Source organism: Melospiza georgiana, chromosome 24 (assembly GCF_028018845.1).
Source record: "Melospiza georgiana isolate bMelGeo1 chromosome 24, bMelGeo1.pri, whole genome shotgun sequence".
Classification (NCBI taxonomy): domain Eukaryota; kingdom Metazoa; phylum Chordata; class Aves; order Passeriformes; family Passerellidae; genus Melospiza; species Melospiza georgiana.
The window spans coordinates 6,314,693-6,334,061 of record NC_080453.1 but is presented as its reverse complement, the minus strand read 5'-3'; the positions used below and the strand labels follow the sequence as shown (position 1 = coordinate 6,334,061).

The following is a 19,369-nucleotide window of genomic DNA, read 5'->3' as shown; positions in this document are numbered from 1 at the left end:
CCCAGCACTCGGCCTGAAATTAAACTTCTAAACCACTCAAACCACCAGCAGCCCTTCCCAGGTGCCCACACCACATGAGCAAAGAGGTTTCAGGTCTTTGGGCAGGAGTTTATTGTCAGCCTGGCTGTGCCACTACACAGGTGTCCCCTCCTGTGCCTGCTTCTCCTGCACCTGCTTCTCCTGCTGTTCCCGTGCAGCTTTTGCTCTTGCCTGCCACTTTCTCCTCTTCTTCAGTCTCTCAGCTGCTTGCAGCTTCTGCTTCTCCTGGAACACCTGTGGAAGCAGAAGGGAGAGAGATAAAGCTGCCTGCAGAGCTGCTGCCCAGGCTGTTTGCTGCAGGCAAAGTGGTTCCAGCAGGAGCCAGATCAAATCCTCCTTCTGTGCCTTCCCTGCTCCAGGAAACCATCTGAGATTATTCTGTTACAGCCACCCAATCAATCACTGAACCTTTCAGGTTGGAAAAGACTTCTGAGACCACACTTTTACAGAGGGGTTTCTCCTGTGCAGCCTTCTCCATGTCTTGATGCACAAAGCCTTCTCGACCAAGGGGATTTCTCCAGAAAATGTGAATGCCACAAAATCAATTTCCTAGACTACAAAATCAATTTCCTAGACTTTCAGAGAGGGGTTTTTCCCTGCTCCATACCTTGATGCACAAAGCCTTCTCGACCAAAGGGATTTCTCCAGAAAATGTGAATGCCACAAAATCAATTTCCTAGACTTTCAGAGAGGGGTTTTTCCCTGCTCCATAGCTTGATGCACAAAGCCTTCTTGACCAAGGGGATTTCTCCAGAAAATGTGAATGCCACAAAACCGAATTCCCAGACTTTCAGAGAGGGGTTTTTCCCTGCTCCATACCTTGATGCAAAAAGCCTTCTTGACCATCCAGCGCTTGGTGAGGTGGCGGCTGTAGGGCTGGGGGGGGCTGTACTGGATGCCCAGCTCCTTGCAGGTGTTCTCAAAGGTGCTGTAGTTGACCCGGCGCAGGTAGCCCAGCATCTTCCTCCTCCTGTCCAGACCCATCAGCATGAACCTGCGGTTCCTTTTGTCCTGCAAAGCACACAAGGTTCACTCCAATGCAAGCAGGTTATTGCATTTGCATCCCTCCAGACACAGGAAGGAATGATGTGTTGCTGTCATATTTCCTGAAAAATCCCTTCACCAAGATTTTTTCTCCTGGGAAGCTGAGAAGCTTCACAGAAAAATAAAAACAATATTATCTCATTTGCTTCTCCCTGTTTTGCTGCTTTGGAATGTGGTCTAGAGATTGTTTACCCACAGGTGATTGTTTGATTAGTTTCATGTGAATTGTTTTTACTTAATAACCAATCACTGTCCAGCTATGCTGGGACTCTGGAAGGAGTCACAAGTTTTCCTTATCACTCTTGTTAAGCCTTCTGTCTGTATCCTTTCTCTATTCTTAAGTATAGATATAATGTAATATAATATAATGCAATGTAATGTAATGTAATGTAATATAATATATACGAATAAATTAGCCTTCTAAAAACATAAAGTCAGATTCTCAATTCCTCCTTCATCTGGGATCCTAGCAAATACCACAATGATGAATCTGACTCCATGTTCTCAGAAGGCTAATTGATTATTTTGTGATACTATATTATATTAAAGAATACTATACTAAAGAATACAGAAAGGATACTTACAGAAGGCTGAAAAGTTAATAATGAAAACTCGTGACTCTTTCCAGAGTCCTGACACAGCTTGGCGCCGATTGGTCAAAGAGTGAAAACAACCCACTGCAGAATCCAATGAAACAATCACCTGTGGGTAAACAATCTCCAAACACATTCCAAAGGAGCAAAACAGAGGAGAAGCAAATCAGGTAATTATTATTTTCCTTTTTATCTGAGGCTTCTCAGCTTCCCAGGAGAAAAATCCTGGGCAAAGGGGTTTTTCCAGAAAATGTGAATGCCGCAGCAGATCGTCCTGCCTGTCCAGTAAATTACTGAGAAGAGAGCAGATTTTGGATGAAGGGCAATGATAAGGTAAGGACAGAGTCTTAGAACAATTTCTGTTGGCAGATGCTGTGAGTACATCAGGTCAGCACAAGCTGATCCAAGGAGATGTAATTTACTTTGCACTGGAATTGCTTTCTCCCTTCCATGGTTGCACCTTCACCTTCCCTGAAGACTCTTTTCAGCTTGTGCACAGATTCAGGCTGTGCCAAAGCTGCAGGGAAAGTATTCTGACTAAAACCTGCTCCTCTTGAAGTGTGCTGCTTCATAATAACAGAAGCATTTACCTTTGTTCTGCCAGAAATTAAATATGAAAATAATCTGTGACTTGGCTCTGACTGGCTGTTCTTTGGAAGGGCACAAGCATAGCCTGAGCCACACCAGTCAGGGCAATCCCTCACAGGAGACATCTCCCTGTCCTATACAAGTGATTTATGTAAAAAATTCAGCCAAGGAATTCTAAAAAGTCCAACTTCAACACTTGGTACAGCTTCTGGTGGCTTGTAATAAAAAGCTCAATTCTGTTCTCTCATACCCTTCAAGTTTTCATGAATAACAATTATGCACTTCTTTCAAATGCAGTTATTAATCCATTTTTGGATCCATTCTTCTGCCCTGCATAAAGAATCTTTGATATCTGTTTTATGAACATAAATTCAGGCAAGTTGTCTCAAATTTGGGCCTGAACCCAGGCAGGGTAGTGGGACATTCACACAGCGTTGTCCACCAAACATTTTCACGAGCAGAACAAGCACAGATTTTGCTCTTTGTTTATTACTGCAGCTGCAATCATTAATTAGCCAAAACTAAGGGGTGAAGCCACATCTACAGCGAGGAGAAATGGAGCTCAAGTCTGCCCAAAGGAATCTGCTCAGCTGTTTCCTCCACTACAATAACAAACCAGAACACAGAGCAGAGTGGGCGAGACCCCAGCTGTGCCTGAGCCAGCAGCTCCCCACACTGGCACCAAGGAGCAGCTGTAACTATTTCATAAACCTCCTTAGGAAAGCCATAATCCCCAGGATTAAACTCCTTTTGTAATAAACTGAGCAAACCACCTGAGCAGCTGTGGGCTGAGATCCCTGAGTTACCTTGGGGTGCCTCTGGAGATGCTCCTCGAGCGTGCGGATCTTGGCAGTCAAAATAGCAACTGTGAAGGACAGAGAGAGAAGCTGTGTGAGAGCAGCAGCCTTCCCAGGTGATTTAGGATCATCTGCCTTGCCTCAAGCTGCCAGCTGAGCACTGCTGCCCCTGCAGGGACCCACAGCAGCACAGCAGGGGCTGCCCATGGCAAAACAGCGCCCATGGCAAAACAGCGTCCAAAATAAAACAGGGTCCAAAATAAAACAGTGCCCACAGCAAAACACTGCCCATGGCAAAACACTGCCCACAAGAGCACAAAAAACACTGCCCACAGCAAACACTGCCCATGGCAAAACACTGTCCAAAACAAAACAGCACCCAAAAGAAAACACTGCCCACAGCAGCACAGAAACCACTGCCCACAGCAAACAATGCCCACAGCAGCAGAACAAACACTGCCCACAGGAAAACACTGCCCACAACAAAACACTGCCCACAACAAGCACTGCCACAGCAAACACTGCCCAAAGCAGCTCCTGACAACAGCAAAAACTGCCCAAATCAGTCCCTGCCCACAGCACAACAAACAAGAACACACAACCTGCAGGGCTGTGATAGTTATGAGGCTGTTTAATTAGAGAGTAAGGTTTTAGCAACTCATAGAAATTTATCTGTGAATTTATTCCTCTTGCACTCATTCAGTTCCCAGTGATTTGACATTTGTTTCACCTCGTGGGATTTAAAGTCCGGGGAAGCAGACAGCAATAAAAGGTTTTTTTTCCCAAAGGCAGCAGCCAGATCTTTGGGATTTCAGGCTCTGGAGGGAGGGCTGGTGGCATCCTGAGGCTCTCAAGGGCTTTGCTGATGACAAAGGAGCTGTCAGTGTTGGTCAGTGCAGCAAGACCTTTGTCCCTGCACTGTCCCCACTGTGCCTCAGCCACAGCTCTCTGATGCACAGAAAAATTTGGGTTCTGTGGCTGAATTTGGTTCATTTTGGTAACAGCTGCAGCTCAGCGCTTCAAATCACAGAAGCACTCCAAGCAGAATAAAGCACACAGTGCCTTTGGAGGGTGGATGTGGAGCAGGAATTTGGAGGAAGCCCAGCAGCCTCTGCAACACTCCCAGACCTGGAGCAGCCCTGCAGGGCATCCTGCAGGCCACCTGCCCCTCAGCAGCTCTCCTGGAGGAGATCCTCCTGAATTCTACACAAACTGCAAGTGCTGGGGTGGGAACAGCTGAACAGAAGCAGAAAAGTTTCATCTGCCAACAATACCCTTCCCTTTTTAACTTGCCTTGCACTTCAAAGGAGCCATTGTCATGGGGAGACCTCCTGACCTTCTCCACCAGCTGCTGTGTCTTCACCTTCAACTTCTCCCTCTGTGGGGCACAGAAAAGAGGTTGTCACTGTCCCAGAACACTCAGCTCTCTTCCCAAACACCCACATAAGGGCTTTGCAATTCACACCTTCACTCAGTGCTTTTACATCCTTTTAAGGTGAAGTGGCAGCACAGAGGAATGGCATGGAGATCTTTGTGCCACTTCCCTACCTGTTTGGTTTTTGGGCAAATGGAAAGTAAAAATAACTTGAAGCACATCTGCTGTCCAGTGCAATGGTTTTTAGAACACAGGGGGTCAGCCATGAGCAGCAGCAGAACAGCTCAGTGCCCTGACACCCCTGAATACTTTCTTGTTTCAATTTAATATGCAATTGTTGTCACTTTAGCGTGATAAATTTTAAGACCAAACCAGATTTTCACTGCATTTCATCACCCCATGTTTACAGTCACTTAGAAATACAGTAAGGGAAAGATATTTAACAGCATAGACAAGTCTCACATGAAGCTGTTCATTAAATCTGTTTTATTTTCAAGCAAGCACAGTGACACTGACCTGACTTGCCATCTCCAGGGACAGCAGGCGTTTCACCACATCATCCACGCTGCAAGGGATGGCAAATTAGCTTATAAACCAGAAACAATTCTACTTAACAACAGAAATTAACTCAGCTTCTCAGAACATACTCCCTTTCCTCAGCTTTAATTTACTCTACAAATTTTCAGGGACTCTCCTCCTGCCAAACCTGGCAGCCATAAACGGGTGCTCACTTTCCTAAGCAAAATCATGGCTCAGATTACAGGAATATTGAGCAGTTTTGCTGCAAAAATATTTAATTTTAAGGCTGGTTCCTTCAGAGAGCAGTGAAAGTCACAGCTGGACCACTGGGGGCCCTCCCTGCACCACACATGAGCAGCTCTGCAGCAGAGCACAACAGTGCTGAGCCCCAGAGCCCAAATCTGGCAGCAGCTGAATTCATGTGGAGTTGTTTAATGACTCTCTCCATCACCTGAGCTCAGGACAGGCACAGATTATTTCCAAGATGACTGTTTCTAGTATTTCAAGGTTATTTCATGTTTTTTTTTGTTTTGTTTTGTTTTCTTATGGACTACAAAGCCCACAGAGGATGTTGGCAAGCAGCACTCAATCTCACACAGAGTGAACAATCACTGACCACTGTCTGTGTCTGTAAATTTGATTTCAAACTGACTTTGTGCCCACAGAGCATTAATAACTAATTAGTGAGCAGGTGCCAGCTCTCACACTCCTCATTTTTAAGGCACAAACCCCTGGAGAGAGCAGCCACTCCCTCTCCCTGTCCATACCTGTTCATGATGGGGAGATTGGCATAATCCTTCTTCAGCATGGTGGGAGGAAGGTCATCCAGATGGCTGGGGATGTCTGCAGAGAGAGGAACATTGGGAAAAGAGCAGGACAAAGTCAGAGCTCTGATATGTGCTGAAGAACTGAGCAGATCCAGCCAAGAGGGCAGAACTGAGTGACAAAAATGGGTTCAGTCTCTTCCCTTCAGCACTCTGGATTTACAATGTGGTGTACATGTATTTACAACAATCCACTGAGCTCAGAGATCACAGAATATCAAAACAGTTTTGGCTGGAAGGGACCTTAAAGCCCATCTGATTGCACCCCCTGCCATGGCAGGGACACTGCACTGTCCCAGGGTGCTCCAAGCCCTGTCCAGCCTGGCCTTGGGCACTGCCAGGGATCCAGGGGCAGCCACAGCTGCTCTGGGCACCTGTGCCAGGGCCTGCCCACCCTCACAGATCTCCTGCTACTGACAATCCTTCATTTCCCCACACTCAGGAGAAGGGGAATCTTCTGAGCTTGCAAGGAACCATTTCTGGAATGATTTCTGTGCCATGAGGGCACAGCCCTGAGCATGCCAACAGCAAAACACTGCTCCTGTGGATGCTGACATACCTTTCCTCTTCTTGGCCACAGGTCTGGCATAGCCCCTGGCTGCCTGGAGCACAGGACTGCAGCCTGGGTGGGAGAGACAGAAAGGATTCAGACAGGAGTGCACTTCTCCAGGCAAATACTCTGTACAGTCCAGTCAGTGCTCTGTGCTGTGTGCTCCTCTGTACAGTCAAACACTGCTGGGTGTGGGGTCAGAGCACTGAGACTCTGGGTGAGCAGTGACCAGGCAGATCTTTGGTCCCAGAGGTGTTTGGGGTGGCACAGGGTGGCTAACACAGACTCTGGTGGTCAGTGACCAGGCAGATCTTTGTCCCAGAGGTGTTTGGGGTGGCTCAGGGTGGCTAACACAGACTCTGGGTGAGCAGTGACCAGGCAGATCTTTGTCCCAGAGGTGTTTGGGGTAGCTCAGGGTGGCTCTCACACGGTGCCAACACAAACCAAGCTCTGCTGCCTCAGAGTGGGCAAATGCCAGGGCTGGAGCAGCAGGGCTGACTGCACACACTGAGCAGTGTGAGAGCCCCCCCGGGCAAATGTGATCATTTAGAGGGCTGAAACTGCTGAATTAACTGATTAATTAATTAATCTCATTAGCGACATGGATGGGCTGCTCTGGGCCACCGCAGTGTCAGAGCTCAGGGGCAGTGACACCTGGGGACAACCTCTGTCTGGCACAGACACGAATATTCATCACCAGCCGGGACTCGGTCATTCTTTGACCTTTCAAGAACAAACTCTTCCAGCTGCTCCTTCAGGGCCCTGCTGCTGGCACCAGGACCCGCCTCAGGCCCCTCGTCTGTGCCCGCCTCGGCCACCCCCGCTCGCTCCCGCTGCTCCGAGGGACCCCCACACCCCGGGTACCCCAAGGTCACCCGGTACCCCGTCTCTTTTCAGGAGGAACAAACCACGAGCCCGGTGTGTGACCCCCCCGAGGGCCCCCAGCCCACCCCAAGACCGCCTTTCCCCGCACCCTCAGCTCCCACGGCGGCCCCGGCCGCTCCCAATTCCTCCAGCGGGGTTCGCTTCCCTTTCCACCCTCCCTCCCTCCCAGCAGCCTCCTGATCCCCCGTGCCCCTCACCGGGCTGTGCCCTGCCCAGCGCGGCGGCCCCGGCGCGGGCGGGCCCGGCCAGGCCGCGGCCCAGCAGCGCCAGCATGGCCGGCGCTCACCGACAGGCCACCATGGGCGCCGCCATCTTGCCCAGGCGCGCCTGCCGAGCGCCGAGACAGGGCGGACGGAGCGAACGCCGAGCGCGTCGATGGCCGTCCGGGATCCTGTCCCGGTCCCGGCGCCCTCCCGGTGCCTTAACTGTCCCCATCCTCGTCCCGGCCTTCATGTGCATCCAGATCTCCATCTCCGTCTCCGTTTCTGTTTCCCCTATCCGTCCTCGTCCCGGTCCCGATCCCCGTCCTGTCCCTGTCTCGGTACCATCCCCATCCCCATCCCCATCCATCTCCATCCCCGTCTCGGTCCCGGTTCCCGTTCCCGTCCCCGTTCCCTTCCCGCAGAGACGCCCGGCTTGTTCTCAGCACGACCCCGTTTATTTCGGAGGGAGATGGTGGGGAGGGGACACGCACAGAGAGCGGGATGGAGCCGGGCAGTGACCCGGGGTGCGGCTGGAGCCCCGGCGGCGGACCCGGTGTCCCGCACCCCGGGGCTCCATCCCGGTGCCGCTGCCCGGCTCCATCCCACACTAATCCGCCCGGCACTCGTGCAGCTCCTCGGCGCCGCCGATGCGGAGCCCCTGCAGCAGCGGGAAGGTGGCGGGGGGCTCCTCCGGGAACGCCCATTCCCCGCCGCCGCCGCCGCCGTCCCCGCGGCCCCGCAGGTTCTCGTAGAAGCGGGGAGCGGGCTCGGGGAGCAGCCGCTGCCCCCGGTACCCCGCGGCGCCCACCCGCGCGTACTGCACCGGCTCCCCGGGGCCCTCCTGCCGCACGTAGGGCCGGGGCAGCGCCGGGGGAGCGGCGGACAGAGCGGGGGGCTCCTTCCCCGGCTGCTTGCCCGGTTCCCCTTCCAGCACGGTGACCGTGGAGATGGCGGCCGGGCCCGGCTCCCTCGCGGCGAGGCTCTGGAGCGGCTCCTGAGGACAGCGGGATGTCACGGGCACTGCCACTGTCCCTGCTGTCCCTCAGGGGGCAATGTGCTGGGTGGGCACTGAGGGATGTCACGGGTGGTGCCACTGTCCCTGCTGTCCCTCCCAGGGCCATGGGCTGAGTGGGCACTGAGGGATGTCACGGGCAATGCCACCCGTTCCTGCTGTCCCTCTCGGGACCATGTTCTAGGTGGGCACAGATGGAGGTCATGGGCAATGCCACCCATCCCTGCTGTCCTTTCTGGGGGCCATGTGCTGGATGGGCACCGGGGGAGCAGCGGGAGGTCATGAGCAGTGCCAGCTGTCCCTGCTGTCCCTTCTGGGGGCCATGTGCTGGGTGGGCACCAGGGAAGCACCAAACGCTCTCACCTGTGGCAGTGCTGCTGGCACCCACTTGCCCAGGCTGCTGTTGGCAGGGTCGGGGACGCTGGGCCAGAGCTGCTCCTTCATCCTGGGGACCACGGGGATGGGGGCCTCAGCGAGGCGGGCTGGAATGGGTGGCCTCAGTGCTGGACTGGCTCCTGGAGGGATGCCAGCTCTGCAAGGCCACCCTGTCCCAGCGGGGCAGGGCTCTGCCACTCACCGCTCGTTCTTCTGGAAGCAGATGAGCAACACCATGAGCCCGACAAAGAGCAGCCCCAGGCTCAGGAAGAGGAACTGGAGCTCGCTGTCATCTGGGAAGAGGGACAGGGTGACAGCGAGCTGCAGTGGGCACTGCCAGCTGTGCTGTGCCACGAGGCTGGGCAGGACCAGGTCCCCTCCCGTGTCCCCCTGGTGGGGTGGCCGCAGCCCTCACCCAGAACCGTGGTCACCAGGGTCAGGCTGGTGCCGTTGGTGCTGCCAGCAGCCGTGGATGCCATGATGTGCACCTTGTACAGGGTCGATGGCTTCAGCCCCCGGATGGCAAAGGAGCTGAGGGAAGGGCTCACGGTGGCACCTGGGGACACACGGCGCTGTTGGTGTGGCAGAGTGCCCCCACCTGCTGGCAGGGACCCACCAAACTCCCTGACCCTCTCTGGGAATCACACAGGGACTCCTGGTATCTCCACCCAGCACGCTGAGGTGGGACAGAGGGCCGGGTCAGCGGTGCTGCAGGCAGGACTCACTGGCCATGCTGGTGATGCTGCTGGCCCAGAAGATGGTGTAGCTGGTGATGAACCCGTTCTGCTCCTCCACTGGCAGCGGCTCCCAGCACAGCTCAGCCTCTGACTTCCTGATCCTCTTCAGGTGCAGCTTGGGGGCGTGGGATGGTGCTGGAAAGAGCAGGACAAGGGGGACCAAGTGCTGGGCAGAGCCAGTGCCCCGCGTGGGAACTGATGGAATCCCACCATGACGCCCCCAAGGCTCACTCGGAGATGACACAAATGCAGCCCCCCAAGCTGAGCTCTTTGCTGCAGCCCCTGGATTTGGGGTACAAGGGGGAGAGGTGGTTCCTCCTCTTGGTGGGGCTCCCTTCCCACGTACCTTTCTGCAGGGAGTAGGCTGTGGTGTGGGCGGGCACCCCGACAGTGCCCTCGTACAGAGGGTACACTGAGATGTTGTAGCGCTGGAAAGGCTCGATGCCATCTGCAATGGAGAGCAGGGGGGGCACTGCTGAGAGCCCCCAGCACCACGGCACCAACCCACCCACCCTGGGGTGGATCCAGAGGGAGGAGGCAGGGTGGAGAGTGGGCTGGGGGCTCTGGTTTGGTCAGGATGGGTGCCAGAGCCCCCTGGCAGCCCCCCTTACCCTGGATAAGGGCTGTGGTGGCTGCCCCATCACGCTCCATCTGCCAGCACCCGCTGCAGTGCCCAGGCTCTGCTGCCACCCGCTGCCACTCCAGGACATAGGCGGTCACCGGGGCCAGTGGTGCCTCCCAGTGCACCCAGAGGCTGCGCTCACCCCCGGGCACGGCCCGGAGCCCGGACAGGGGCTGCCCTGGTGTGGGACAAACAGCTGGGATGGTGGAGAGGAGAGGGAGAGGGAGGAGGAGGAGTAGGAGGAGGAGGAGGAGGAGGAGGAGGAGGAGGAGGAGGAGGAGGAGGAGGAGGAGGAGGAGACCTCTCCCACATCTCCCCCCGTGCGCCCGGGTTTGGTTTGGAGTCTGCCCTCTCCTTGCCCTGGCCGTGCAGCCCGCTGGGGCGAGCAGAGCCCGGGGCACCCGCAGGGGTTTGGGGCACTGCCCTCACCTGTCCTCTCCAGCAGGGTCACCTCGGTCGGTGCCGACTCGCCCGCGGCGTTGTAGGCTGACAGACGGACGCGGCTGGTGCCCGCGGGCACCGAGAAGTTGCACTGGGTGCGGGTGGTGTTGCAGACAGTGGGGGGGTCCCTGCCCCTCCTCGAGGGGCTCAGGGTCACACGGTAGCCCAGCACTCGCCCGTTGGCCTCCCGCTGCCGTGGGGCCTGGGTGTGGGCAGGGCGGGTGGGTGCCAGTCCCTGCGGTGCCCCCCAGGCAGTGCCCCCCAGGCAATGCCCCCCAGGCAATGCCCCCCAGGCAATGCCTCCCCAGGAGATGCCCCCCTCCTCCCTGCTCACCTTCCAGCGCAGCTGCACCTCCAGCCGCCCCCCGGCCCCAGCTGGCTGAGCCCCCCACCACGCGTCCAGCTTCCCTGTGGGGGCTGCAATGGGAGGGGGTGGGAGAAGCTGAGAGAGGCCCGTGTGGCTGTGTCCCCAGCACTATGCCCTGTGTCCCCAGCACTGTGCCGTGTGTCCCCAGTGCTCTGCCATGTGTCTCCAATGCTGTGCCATGTGTCTCCAGCACCGTGCCCTATTTCCCCAGCACTGGGCCATGTGTCCCCAGTGCTGTGCTGTGTGTCCCCAGCACTGTGCCATGCATCCCCAAGGCTGTGTCATGTGTCCCCAGTGCTGTGCTGTGTGTCCCCAGCGCTCTGCCATGCATCCCCAAGGCTGTGTCATGTGTCCCCAGTGCTGTGCTGTGTGTCCCCAGCACTGTGCCATGTGTCCCCAAAGCTGTGTCATGTGTCCCCAGTGCTGTACCATGTGTGCCCAGCACCATGCTGTGTGTCCCCTGCCTGCTCGAGGAGAGGGCACCCCTGGGTGTCTCACCCTCACCTTTCTCGTGGGTGGTGTAGTTCCTGCTGGGGCTCCACTCGCTCCACGAGCCCAGTGCCGAGGCTGAGCTGCGCCGGCAGCGCATCTGGAAGCTGTACTGCGTGCCGAACAGGAAACCGCAGCGCTGCGCCGTGCCCGCCCGGCCGCCGATGCCACTGGCCTGGGACAGCCAAACCAGGGCTGTGCTGGCTCCTGCCTTGGCAGGGACTGGCCCTGCTGAGGGCTCAGGGGACTCCTTGCTGTCCCACTCACATGGGGACCCCCCGCTCCCACCGCCTGGAGCAGAGGGAGGGTCCCGGCTCCTGCCCAGCCCCTGCCCCACAGCACTCACCAGGGCCCAGGCAGGGTCCTCGGGGGCCCGGTAGCGCAGCTCACACTGCAGCTCCATGTGCTGTGTGCCCCGCGCCACATCCCAGGCCAGGGCAATGCAGTCGGTCTGGAAGGGGATGGACTGGATGCTCTGCAGGCTTGGGGGGTCCAGCTTGGCTGCAGGAAGGGCAGGGGAGGGTTGGAGAGGTTTGTGGTGGGCAATGCTCAGAGCCATGACCTCACATGTGCCGTTTGTTAATGCCAGGAGCTGCAGCCAGGGTGCTGTGGCAAGAAATGGGGGAAATCACCCCCAAACATTTAGGGGAATGGCTGGTGGCAAGGGGCAGGAGCTGGTGTGTGCCCCTGCTTGGGATGGAGGAATGCGACACTGGCACAGCTCTGCATTAATGCCTATGCAGAGAAAACAGATTCCATGGTGCCTGGAACACCCCACATTTGGGTAGGCTTGGGGGTGAGAGTGTGGCACATCCATGGGAGAGCTCAGCTGGTTCCTGGGCAGCCCTTCCCCAGCCCCTGATCAGGGCGGATAAATCTCTCCATCTGGGAAGGCTCCTTTTATAAATAGTTTATGGGCACAGGATCCATTATTAATAGAGCTGCTGAATAAATGGGTAATCAATTGCTGCAGGAGCTGTGGAGTGCAGCAGGTCAACTGGCAGCTCATAACCCGGTGCGTGCTGCTCGCTCTGCAGCGCTGGCACCGATTCATCCCGCCAGGACATCCATCACAGAACCTGCCCATAAAATGGGCCCCACGTGCTTTAATGTCGCTTTAATACCCCTGACGAGCTTCCCTGGCCCCTGACCTGTGCGCTGTCACTCACCCACGTCCATGGGGTCGATGAGGAGGTGCTCGGACTCGGCGGTGCCCAGGGCGTTGGTGGCAGACACCCAGATCTCCATCTGCCGGTACAGCTGCAGCAGCTGGCGTGGCACCGTGCAGTGGCTGTGCCCTCCTCGCGGGGTGCAGCCCGTCACTGCCTGGGCTCTGCTCCTGCAGCAGACAGGCACTGGGCTCAGCGTCCTTGCCGTGGGGTTTGGCAGGGGATAATAGTTCCAGGACTTACCCCGTGCATTTCAGCACGAAGCTGGTGGGGAGGTGGCTGTTGGTTCCCTGCTGCCATTGGCACGTCAGCCCGTAGTCATCGAGGTTCAGGACACAGCTGAGGTTGAGGGGCTTCGCAGGAGGATCTGGAGGAGAAAGAGCCTGAGCAAGTGCCCGTCCCTGCTGGGGAGGAGGGTGACCCATAGTGGCAGCAGACTTACAGCCCGCCCTGATCTCGGCCATGCCAACGCGCTGCTTGGTCCCATTCCACTCCACACAGCAGAACAGCCTGGCCTGGGTGTGGTTGAAGCGGGGCAGGGTGAGGTTGGACACCTCTGTGCCCCCCGGGCCCTGGCGCTGGCTCCCAGCCACAGGCTTGTTGTCCAGCATCCAGCTGATCCGGACCCTGCCCTGCTCCAAGCCCTGGCACAGCTCCCTCCGGATGGTGCAGGATGCCGCGACAGCAGAGCCCAGGGGCACAACGGGGGGGCTCACAGTCACCGAGGCGCAGCCCAGTGTCCCTGTGGGCAGGAAGAACCCGTCACACCCTGGGCACAGCTGTGCCAAAGCCACCTCAGCTCCTCAGCGCCCAGGCAGGACACAGGGACGAGCCTCTCCCCTTAGATGGGCCCCCCACTCTGGAGAGGAAGAGCCGAGCGTTGGGCAAGGCACGGGCACGTGCCAGGCCCCATCCTGCCCGTGCCCGCCGCTCCTGCCCGCCCCGGGGGGCAGCGGCTGCTGGGGACGCTGTGCCCGTGGCACGGGACAGGACGGGCCCGCACTCACCGCCCAGCCGGAGCAGCAGGAGCAGGGAGAGCTGCAGCAGGAAGGGTGTCCCAGCCCCGCGCCTGGCCATGGTCTCCTCCGTGGCTTTGGCATCACCTGGAGCGGAGAAAGCGCCTTGTCCTGGGGGTCGGCAAGGGCTGGGGACGAGGTGGGCTGAAGGAGCCGGGCTCCATTGTCAGCGGCTCTTCCTGGAGCAGAATGTCCTTTCGCTGTCAGCGTCAGCCCTTCCCGCAGCCCTTCTGACACCTCCGCCCCCGGCTCGCCACAGCCGCTGGGGCGGGAAGCGCAGCGGAGAGAGCCCGGAACGCGGAGAGAGCCCAGCCCGGAACGCGGAGAGAGCCCGGAACGCGGAGAGAGCCCGGAACGCGGAGAGAGCCCGGAACGCGGAGAGAGCCCAGCCCGGAACGCGGGGCCGTCCCCCGCACCCCGGCACCGTCCCGGGCACAGCACCCGCAGGCACGGGCTGATTTTATCTCCATTATCTCCAGCCGCTGCCGGGCAGAGATTTGCGGTTTGAGGGCGGGTGAGGGCGGCCGAGGGCGATAAGCTGGGAGAGGGAAGCGAGTGACCGACAGCAGCAGAGCGGGACTGGCCGGGGCTGCGGGGTCCTGCCCACAGCCCTCCCGGCTGTCCCTGCCCGCTGCTGGAATGGCCTGGGAGCGGTGGATCCTCTGTCCCGGATGGGTCCCAGACACGTTCGTGGCCCAGGAGGGGCTGCCCACACTGCACCCAGGTGCCCACAGCTCCTCACCCCCAAGCCAACATCCAGAGGGAGGCGAAGCACTGAGTGTGGGAGTGGGACTGCGGCCACCCCCGGGGCACGCGTGGCTGTCCCAGGCAGGGGATGGGCAGAGCAGCCACGGACCAGATGCTGCTCAGTGGGACCTGAGTGTCACCCACCCCTAGCCCATCTCCATCCCTACCCCACCTCCATCCTTACCTCGCCTCCATCCCCGCCCGTGCTCCGTGTCTGGCGTGCCCGGGAGCCGCTCACGGCCCGCTCCGAGCGCGGGGCTCCGGCAGCCGGCGGCTGGCCGTGCCCGGAGTGTTTGCTAACATGCTGCTTTCCCCGTTAGTTCCTCAAAACCAGGGCCGTTAGTTGCTGTGACGCTGTGAAGAAGGTGATTGCAAAACACTTCCCTGAAGCCTGCGACCCCCTCCTCGCTCGCCGCAGGCAGGAAAGCCCGGGGGGCGCGGGCACCCCGAGCAGCGCCCGGCCTCCACCCTGCCCGCTGCAGGGCCGGGCTTGGCACAGCCGGGATGGGGCATGGACAGTTCCTCACTGCAGCTGCCCTGGGCACACCCGGCTGGGCTGGGGGACACGGCAGAGGGACACTGGGGGAAGTGGCAGCAAGCCATGGGTGAGGGAATGAGCAACTCAAGGGGCAGGAGGCAAACCCAGCTGTGTGACGCTGCCTGGGAACAGCTCACATCCCCACACCCGTGTCTGTGTCCACGTCCACATAGTCCAGCTTGCCCCAGGGTGAGCAGCCCACAAGGGCAACCCATGCCATGATGTTCCCACCATTATGTCCCACTTCTGACCATTAACCCGTGTAATTTCACAGCTCCTTGTCTGGTGCCATGCTGTGCCCACCCATGTCATGATGTTCCCACGAGTATCTCCCAGTTCTGACCCTTAACCCGTGTTATTTCACAGCTCCTTGTCTGGTGCCATGCTGTGCCCACCCATGCCATGATGTTCCCACCAGTACCTCCCAGTTCTGACCCTTAACCCGTGTTATTTCACAGCTCCTTGTCTGGTGCCATGCTGTGCCCACCCGTGCCATGATGTTCCCACCAGTATCTCCCAGTTCTGACCCTTAACCCGTGTTATTTCACAGCTCCTTGTCTGGTGCCATGCTGTGCCCACCCATGCCATGATGTTCCCACCAGTATCTCCCACTTCTGACCCTTAACCCGTGTTATTTCACAGCTCCTTGTCTGGGGCCGTGCCGTGCTGTGCCCACCCGTGCCAGGCTGGAGCACAACCCCAGGGGGGAATCCCATGTCTGGGCACTCGGATGGGGCTGGCATGGGGGTAAACAGAGGTTTGCTCAACCCTGGCACACTCAGAGCCTTCGCAACCACGGCGGCTGTTGTGCAAAGAGCTGTTTACTCCGGCTTGGGGCGGTGTTTCATTTCCACGCTCACACAGGGCTCACATAGCCCAGCACTGCCAAAATTTGGGGGTCCAGAGCAGAGCCCTGGGAGCAGCAGGGTGTGTCCGTGTGGTGGGAGACCAGCCTGGGCAGATCGGAGGGGATTTTTTGATTTGATTTGATTTGATTTGATTTGATTTGATCGGAGGGGATTCATTGAGCCAGAGGGGATGGCCCGGGTCTCTCAGCACCGACCTCACCAGCCCGAGAATCCAAGCAAAGGCATTTTCCCCCAAATCTGCCCTGCTTGTAAAGGGTCAGGCTGCTGGCAGGGGTGGGTTGAAGGCTCAGCACCCTGGGCTGGGGCACGGCGCCGATGCCCACTGCCTGCCCAGGCCGGGGTGAGCTGCCCTCGCAACATTTCCCTGGGGTGTAGCAACAGCCCCCGGCCCGCCGGGACGGAAGGCGGTGCCGTGCGGGCTGTTTACCAGCCGAGCAGGAATATCCGTGGGTAGCCATGGCGACCTGGGCATCTCCGTGGGAACCGGGGGCGCCGCGCTGCGAGCGCCCAGCTGGACACCGGCAAGCGCCCGCCGCCGCTGGGGCCCCGCCGCGGGCTGCGATCGGGCTGGGGAGGGGATTGTGCATCCATCACCAGCGCACGGCCGGCCAAGGGCTCGCCTCGCCCTGGGAAAGGCTCGTCCCAGCAGGCTGCGAGCGTGCCAATGATCCGGGAGAGCGGCCCGGGAGCGGGGATGGAGCAGATGTGCCCCCTGTCAGCGCTCTCGGTTCCCCTTCGGCTCTGAGTCACGCTCACAAGCTCCCAGAGCCCGTCCCTGCCATGGGACAGGGATGGGACGGTGTTCACAGGGGTCTCAGGATGAGGGAAGAGATGAGGATCTGACTCCGTGTTTCAGGAGGCTGATTTATTATTTTATGATATATATTACATTAAAACTATACTAAAAGTATAGAAGAAAGGACTTCATCAGAAGGCTGGCTAAGAATAGAATAGCAAATAATGATAACAAAGGTTTGTGGCTTGGGCTCTGTCTGAGCCAGCTGACTGTGATTGGCCATTAATTAGAAACAATCAACATGGACCAATCAAAGATCCACCTGTTGCATTCCACAGCAGCAGATAATCAATGTTTACATTTTGTTCCTGAGGCCTCTCAGCTTCTCAGGAGGAAAAATCCCAAGGAAAGGATTTTTCATAAAAGATGTCTGTGACACAGGAATACAAGGCAGGGTCCTGCAGGGATCCCGAGCTGTGTGTCCCACCCTGGCAGGAGGATGTGTGGGGAGGGGGCTGCTGTGTGTGTGAGAGCCATCTGGGTGCCAAGGGTCCCATGTGCAGGTGACACAGGCCATGGTGCAGGACAGCAAGGGGAGCACAGTTTGGAGGGAGGGTGGATGCTCACAGGGCAGTTTTGGGGTGAGTGGTGGGGCAGTGGCTCCCAGTTTGTGACATGAGAATCTCCCGAGTCTGCGGCCATCAGGCAAGGGGGAAGGTGGAAAGGGGAAGCAGCTGCGGGGTTTTTCCTGGTTGCAGAGTGTGAGATGGGGACTGAAGGCACTGGACAGCAGCCCTTGGGCATGGCCAGACCCTGTGGGCAGCTCTGGTTGCAGTGCACACAGGCAGCAGCCCCATGTTCAGTGCTCAGGAGCTCTCAGACAGGCATCTCTGTGTTCCCAGTGCCTCTGATTCCATCCCTGCTGGGTGGATCATTGCTCTTAAACACAATAAAGCACATTCCTGGTGCGTAGCAGCTCCGCAGGCACCAAAGCCCATCTTCCCTAAAGGGATTTTCCCTTTCTTCTTTTCACTCCCTAAAAAAATAGAACATTGCCAGTCACGTAAGATGCAAGATACAAGTGCAAAATCTTCTGCAGTCTCTAATGGGTGAGGAGAGCTGGTTAATTGGTGCCCAATGCAATTAGTTCAGACTCTAGCCCTTTGCTCAGCCATCGGCAATAAGGAGGGAGCAGAGGGCTCCCCATCAAGTGGGGAGAGGTGGTGAGGAGAGGATGTCATCACCAGGGGACAGAGGGGCATGGGCAGCATGGAACCACTCCTGGGACAGAAGGCCATGCAGGACCCTCCTGTGTCTGCAGGCTCTGGTCACCCCAACACCAGAGATGTCCCCAGCGCCTGTCCCTGCTGTGCCACTGCCAGCTCCTCCCCACGAGGCAGCTGCAATTTGGAGAGGATTGATGGCAGGGGTCCTCCAGGCTGACCTTGAGCAGCTCCCGACACATCCCTGCAATTAATGAGGCAGGAGGATTAATTTCTGCGTGGCAGATCCGGGGAGGCCCTGATGGGCATGGGGAGGGGAGGAAGGGTGGGATGTGCTGCCATTATTCACCTCTGCTCTGTGAGGTGCCAAAGTGGTGCCAGGGGGCTGCAACTCCAGCTCGGCAGAGTGGTTTGACAGGGTGGATGGGCAAGAGAGAGAGATTCTCCATGGCACCACCTGGAACCTGCCTGTGCCTAAATTCTGCCTCTGTTACACAGGTATCTGTGGCAGAGGAACCTCCCCATGAGCTTTGGCCTCTCTCCCCTCATATTCCTGGAAATTCATGCTCTTTTCTGCTGAGTCACTCCAGAGCTCAGACTTACAGAGCATCTCCTCCTGCTATTGCTGAAAAGAAATTTCCCTTTGATGCTGCCTCCCATCAAACCACCTGGGCAGGGGCTTCTCACCCCCCAGCACAGCCCCTCACCTGGCTGTGCCCCTGGTGCCAGGCAGCAGCTCTGGCTCTGATCCCAGCCATTCCCATCACTTCCCAGCAATCAGGCTGCAAGCAAAGCACTATTATTTTTCTGCTCTAATAAACACCTCTGAGAATAATAGAAAAAAACCCGCAGCTTTTATCAGGAGAAAAGGATACCTGGGGATTATTTACTCAGAGTCAATAGTTGCAGATAGGGCAGCCACCAACAGCTGCTCATGGCTGGAGCATTGCATGGAAAAGGGGTAAAACCCTCCCAGGTGCTCCCCCCTTGCTGCTGCTGAATGAAACCCCAATCTGGGCTGTGGAGACCCCCTTCATTCCCCATCCATATCAGTGCCAGGCCCCTGGAAGGCACAGGGAGGGCTCTGGGTGCTGGAGCTGTGGGGCAGGAATGTGACTTGGAGCTGGCACTGCTCCTCCAACAGGGGCTGAGATCTGGGAGAGCAAAAAATCCGCGGTCAATTGAGCTAATCACAAAGGCAATGAAATGTCCTCGTGAGGTTATAAACATCCCTGCTTGAGCACAGTGACACAGGGAAATAGGAATCCAAACAAGCAGCCTCCAAAAGTGCTTCATTCCCCATTATTTTCATTAGCTGCCTTGTAATTTGATTTGTCCCTCTCCTGCTGCTGGCTTTTTCCATGGCCAAGAGGAGTGAGAGATGAGACATCCCCAAATGAGCCTGACAGTGTCCAGGGGGGTCAGGAGTGAACACAGCTCCCCTGGCTCTGTGTCCAGTGGGGTCAGGAGTGACACAGCTCCCCTGGCTCCGTGTCCAGGGGTGTCAGGAGTGACACAGCTCCCCTGGCTCCGTGTCCAGGGGGGTCAGGAGTGACACAGTGACACAGCTCCCCTGGCTCTGTGTCCAGGAGGGTCAGGAGTGACACAGCT

The 19,369-nt window shown here is 57.6% G+C and overlaps 2 protein-coding genes across 2 annotated transcripts; both read right to left on the bottom strand.

Moving 5' to 3' along the window:
• Positions 1 to 87: 87 nt before the first annotated feature.
• On the bottom strand, positions 88 to 7,465 carry MRPS15 (mitochondrial ribosomal protein S15). Its single transcript, XM_058040243.1, has 8 exons — positions 7,412 to 7,465; positions 6,339 to 6,401; positions 5,723 to 5,798; positions 4,953 to 5,001; positions 4,355 to 4,439; positions 3,071 to 3,129; positions 859 to 1,050; positions 88 to 273 (listed from the first exon to the last, which is right to left on the bottom strand). Exons 3-8 carry the CDS (start codon positions 5,761 to 5,763, stop codon positions 133 to 135), a joined length of 567 nt encoding a protein of 188 aa, XP_057896226.1. The 5' UTR covers positions 5,764 to 5,798; positions 6,339 to 6,401; positions 7,412 to 7,465; the 3' UTR covers positions 88 to 132.
• Positions 7,466 to 8,024: 559 nt separating this feature from the next.
• Positions 8,025 to 13,706, bottom strand: CSF3R (colony stimulating factor 3 receptor). Its single transcript, XM_058040405.1, has 15 exons — positions 13,637 to 13,706; positions 13,072 to 13,371; positions 12,873 to 12,996; positions 12,630 to 12,799; positions 11,807 to 11,961; positions 11,476 to 11,635; positions 10,939 to 11,021; positions 10,593 to 10,806; positions 10,153 to 10,341; positions 9,888 to 9,989; positions 9,530 to 9,676; positions 9,220 to 9,360; positions 9,007 to 9,097; positions 8,793 to 8,874; positions 8,025 to 8,411 (listed from the first exon to the last, which is right to left on the bottom strand). Exons 1-15 carry the CDS (start codon positions 13,704 to 13,706, stop codon positions 8,025 to 8,027), a joined length of 2,415 nt encoding a protein of 804 aa, XP_057896388.1.
• Positions 13,707 to 19,369: the final 5,663 nt, after the last annotated feature.

Coding starts and splice junctions, on each gene's coding strand:
- MRPS15 (XM_058040243.1), bottom strand. CDS start 5,763: ATGCTGAAGAAGGATTATGCCAATCTCCCCATCATGAACAG. Junction 4,440..4,952: donor CCCTGGAGATGGCAAGTCAG/GTCAGTGTCACT, acceptor TGTGCCCCACAG/AGGGAGAAGTTGAAGGTGAA. Junction 1,051..3,070: donor ATCTCCAGAGGCACCCCAAG/GTAACTCAGGGA, acceptor TGTGCTTTGCAG/GACAAAAGGAACCGCAGGTT.
- CSF3R (XM_058040405.1), bottom strand. CDS start 13,706: ATGGCCAGGCGCGGGGCTGGGACACCCTTCCTGCTGCAGCTCTCCCTG. Junction 11,022..11,475: donor CTACACCACCCACGAGAAAG/GTGAGGGTGAGA, acceptor CTCCCATTGCAG/CCCCCACAGGGAAGCTGGAC. Junction 10,342..10,592: donor GACCCTGCTGGAGAGGACAG/GTGAGGGCAGTG, acceptor GTCCCACACCAG/GGCAGCCCCTGTCCGGGCTC.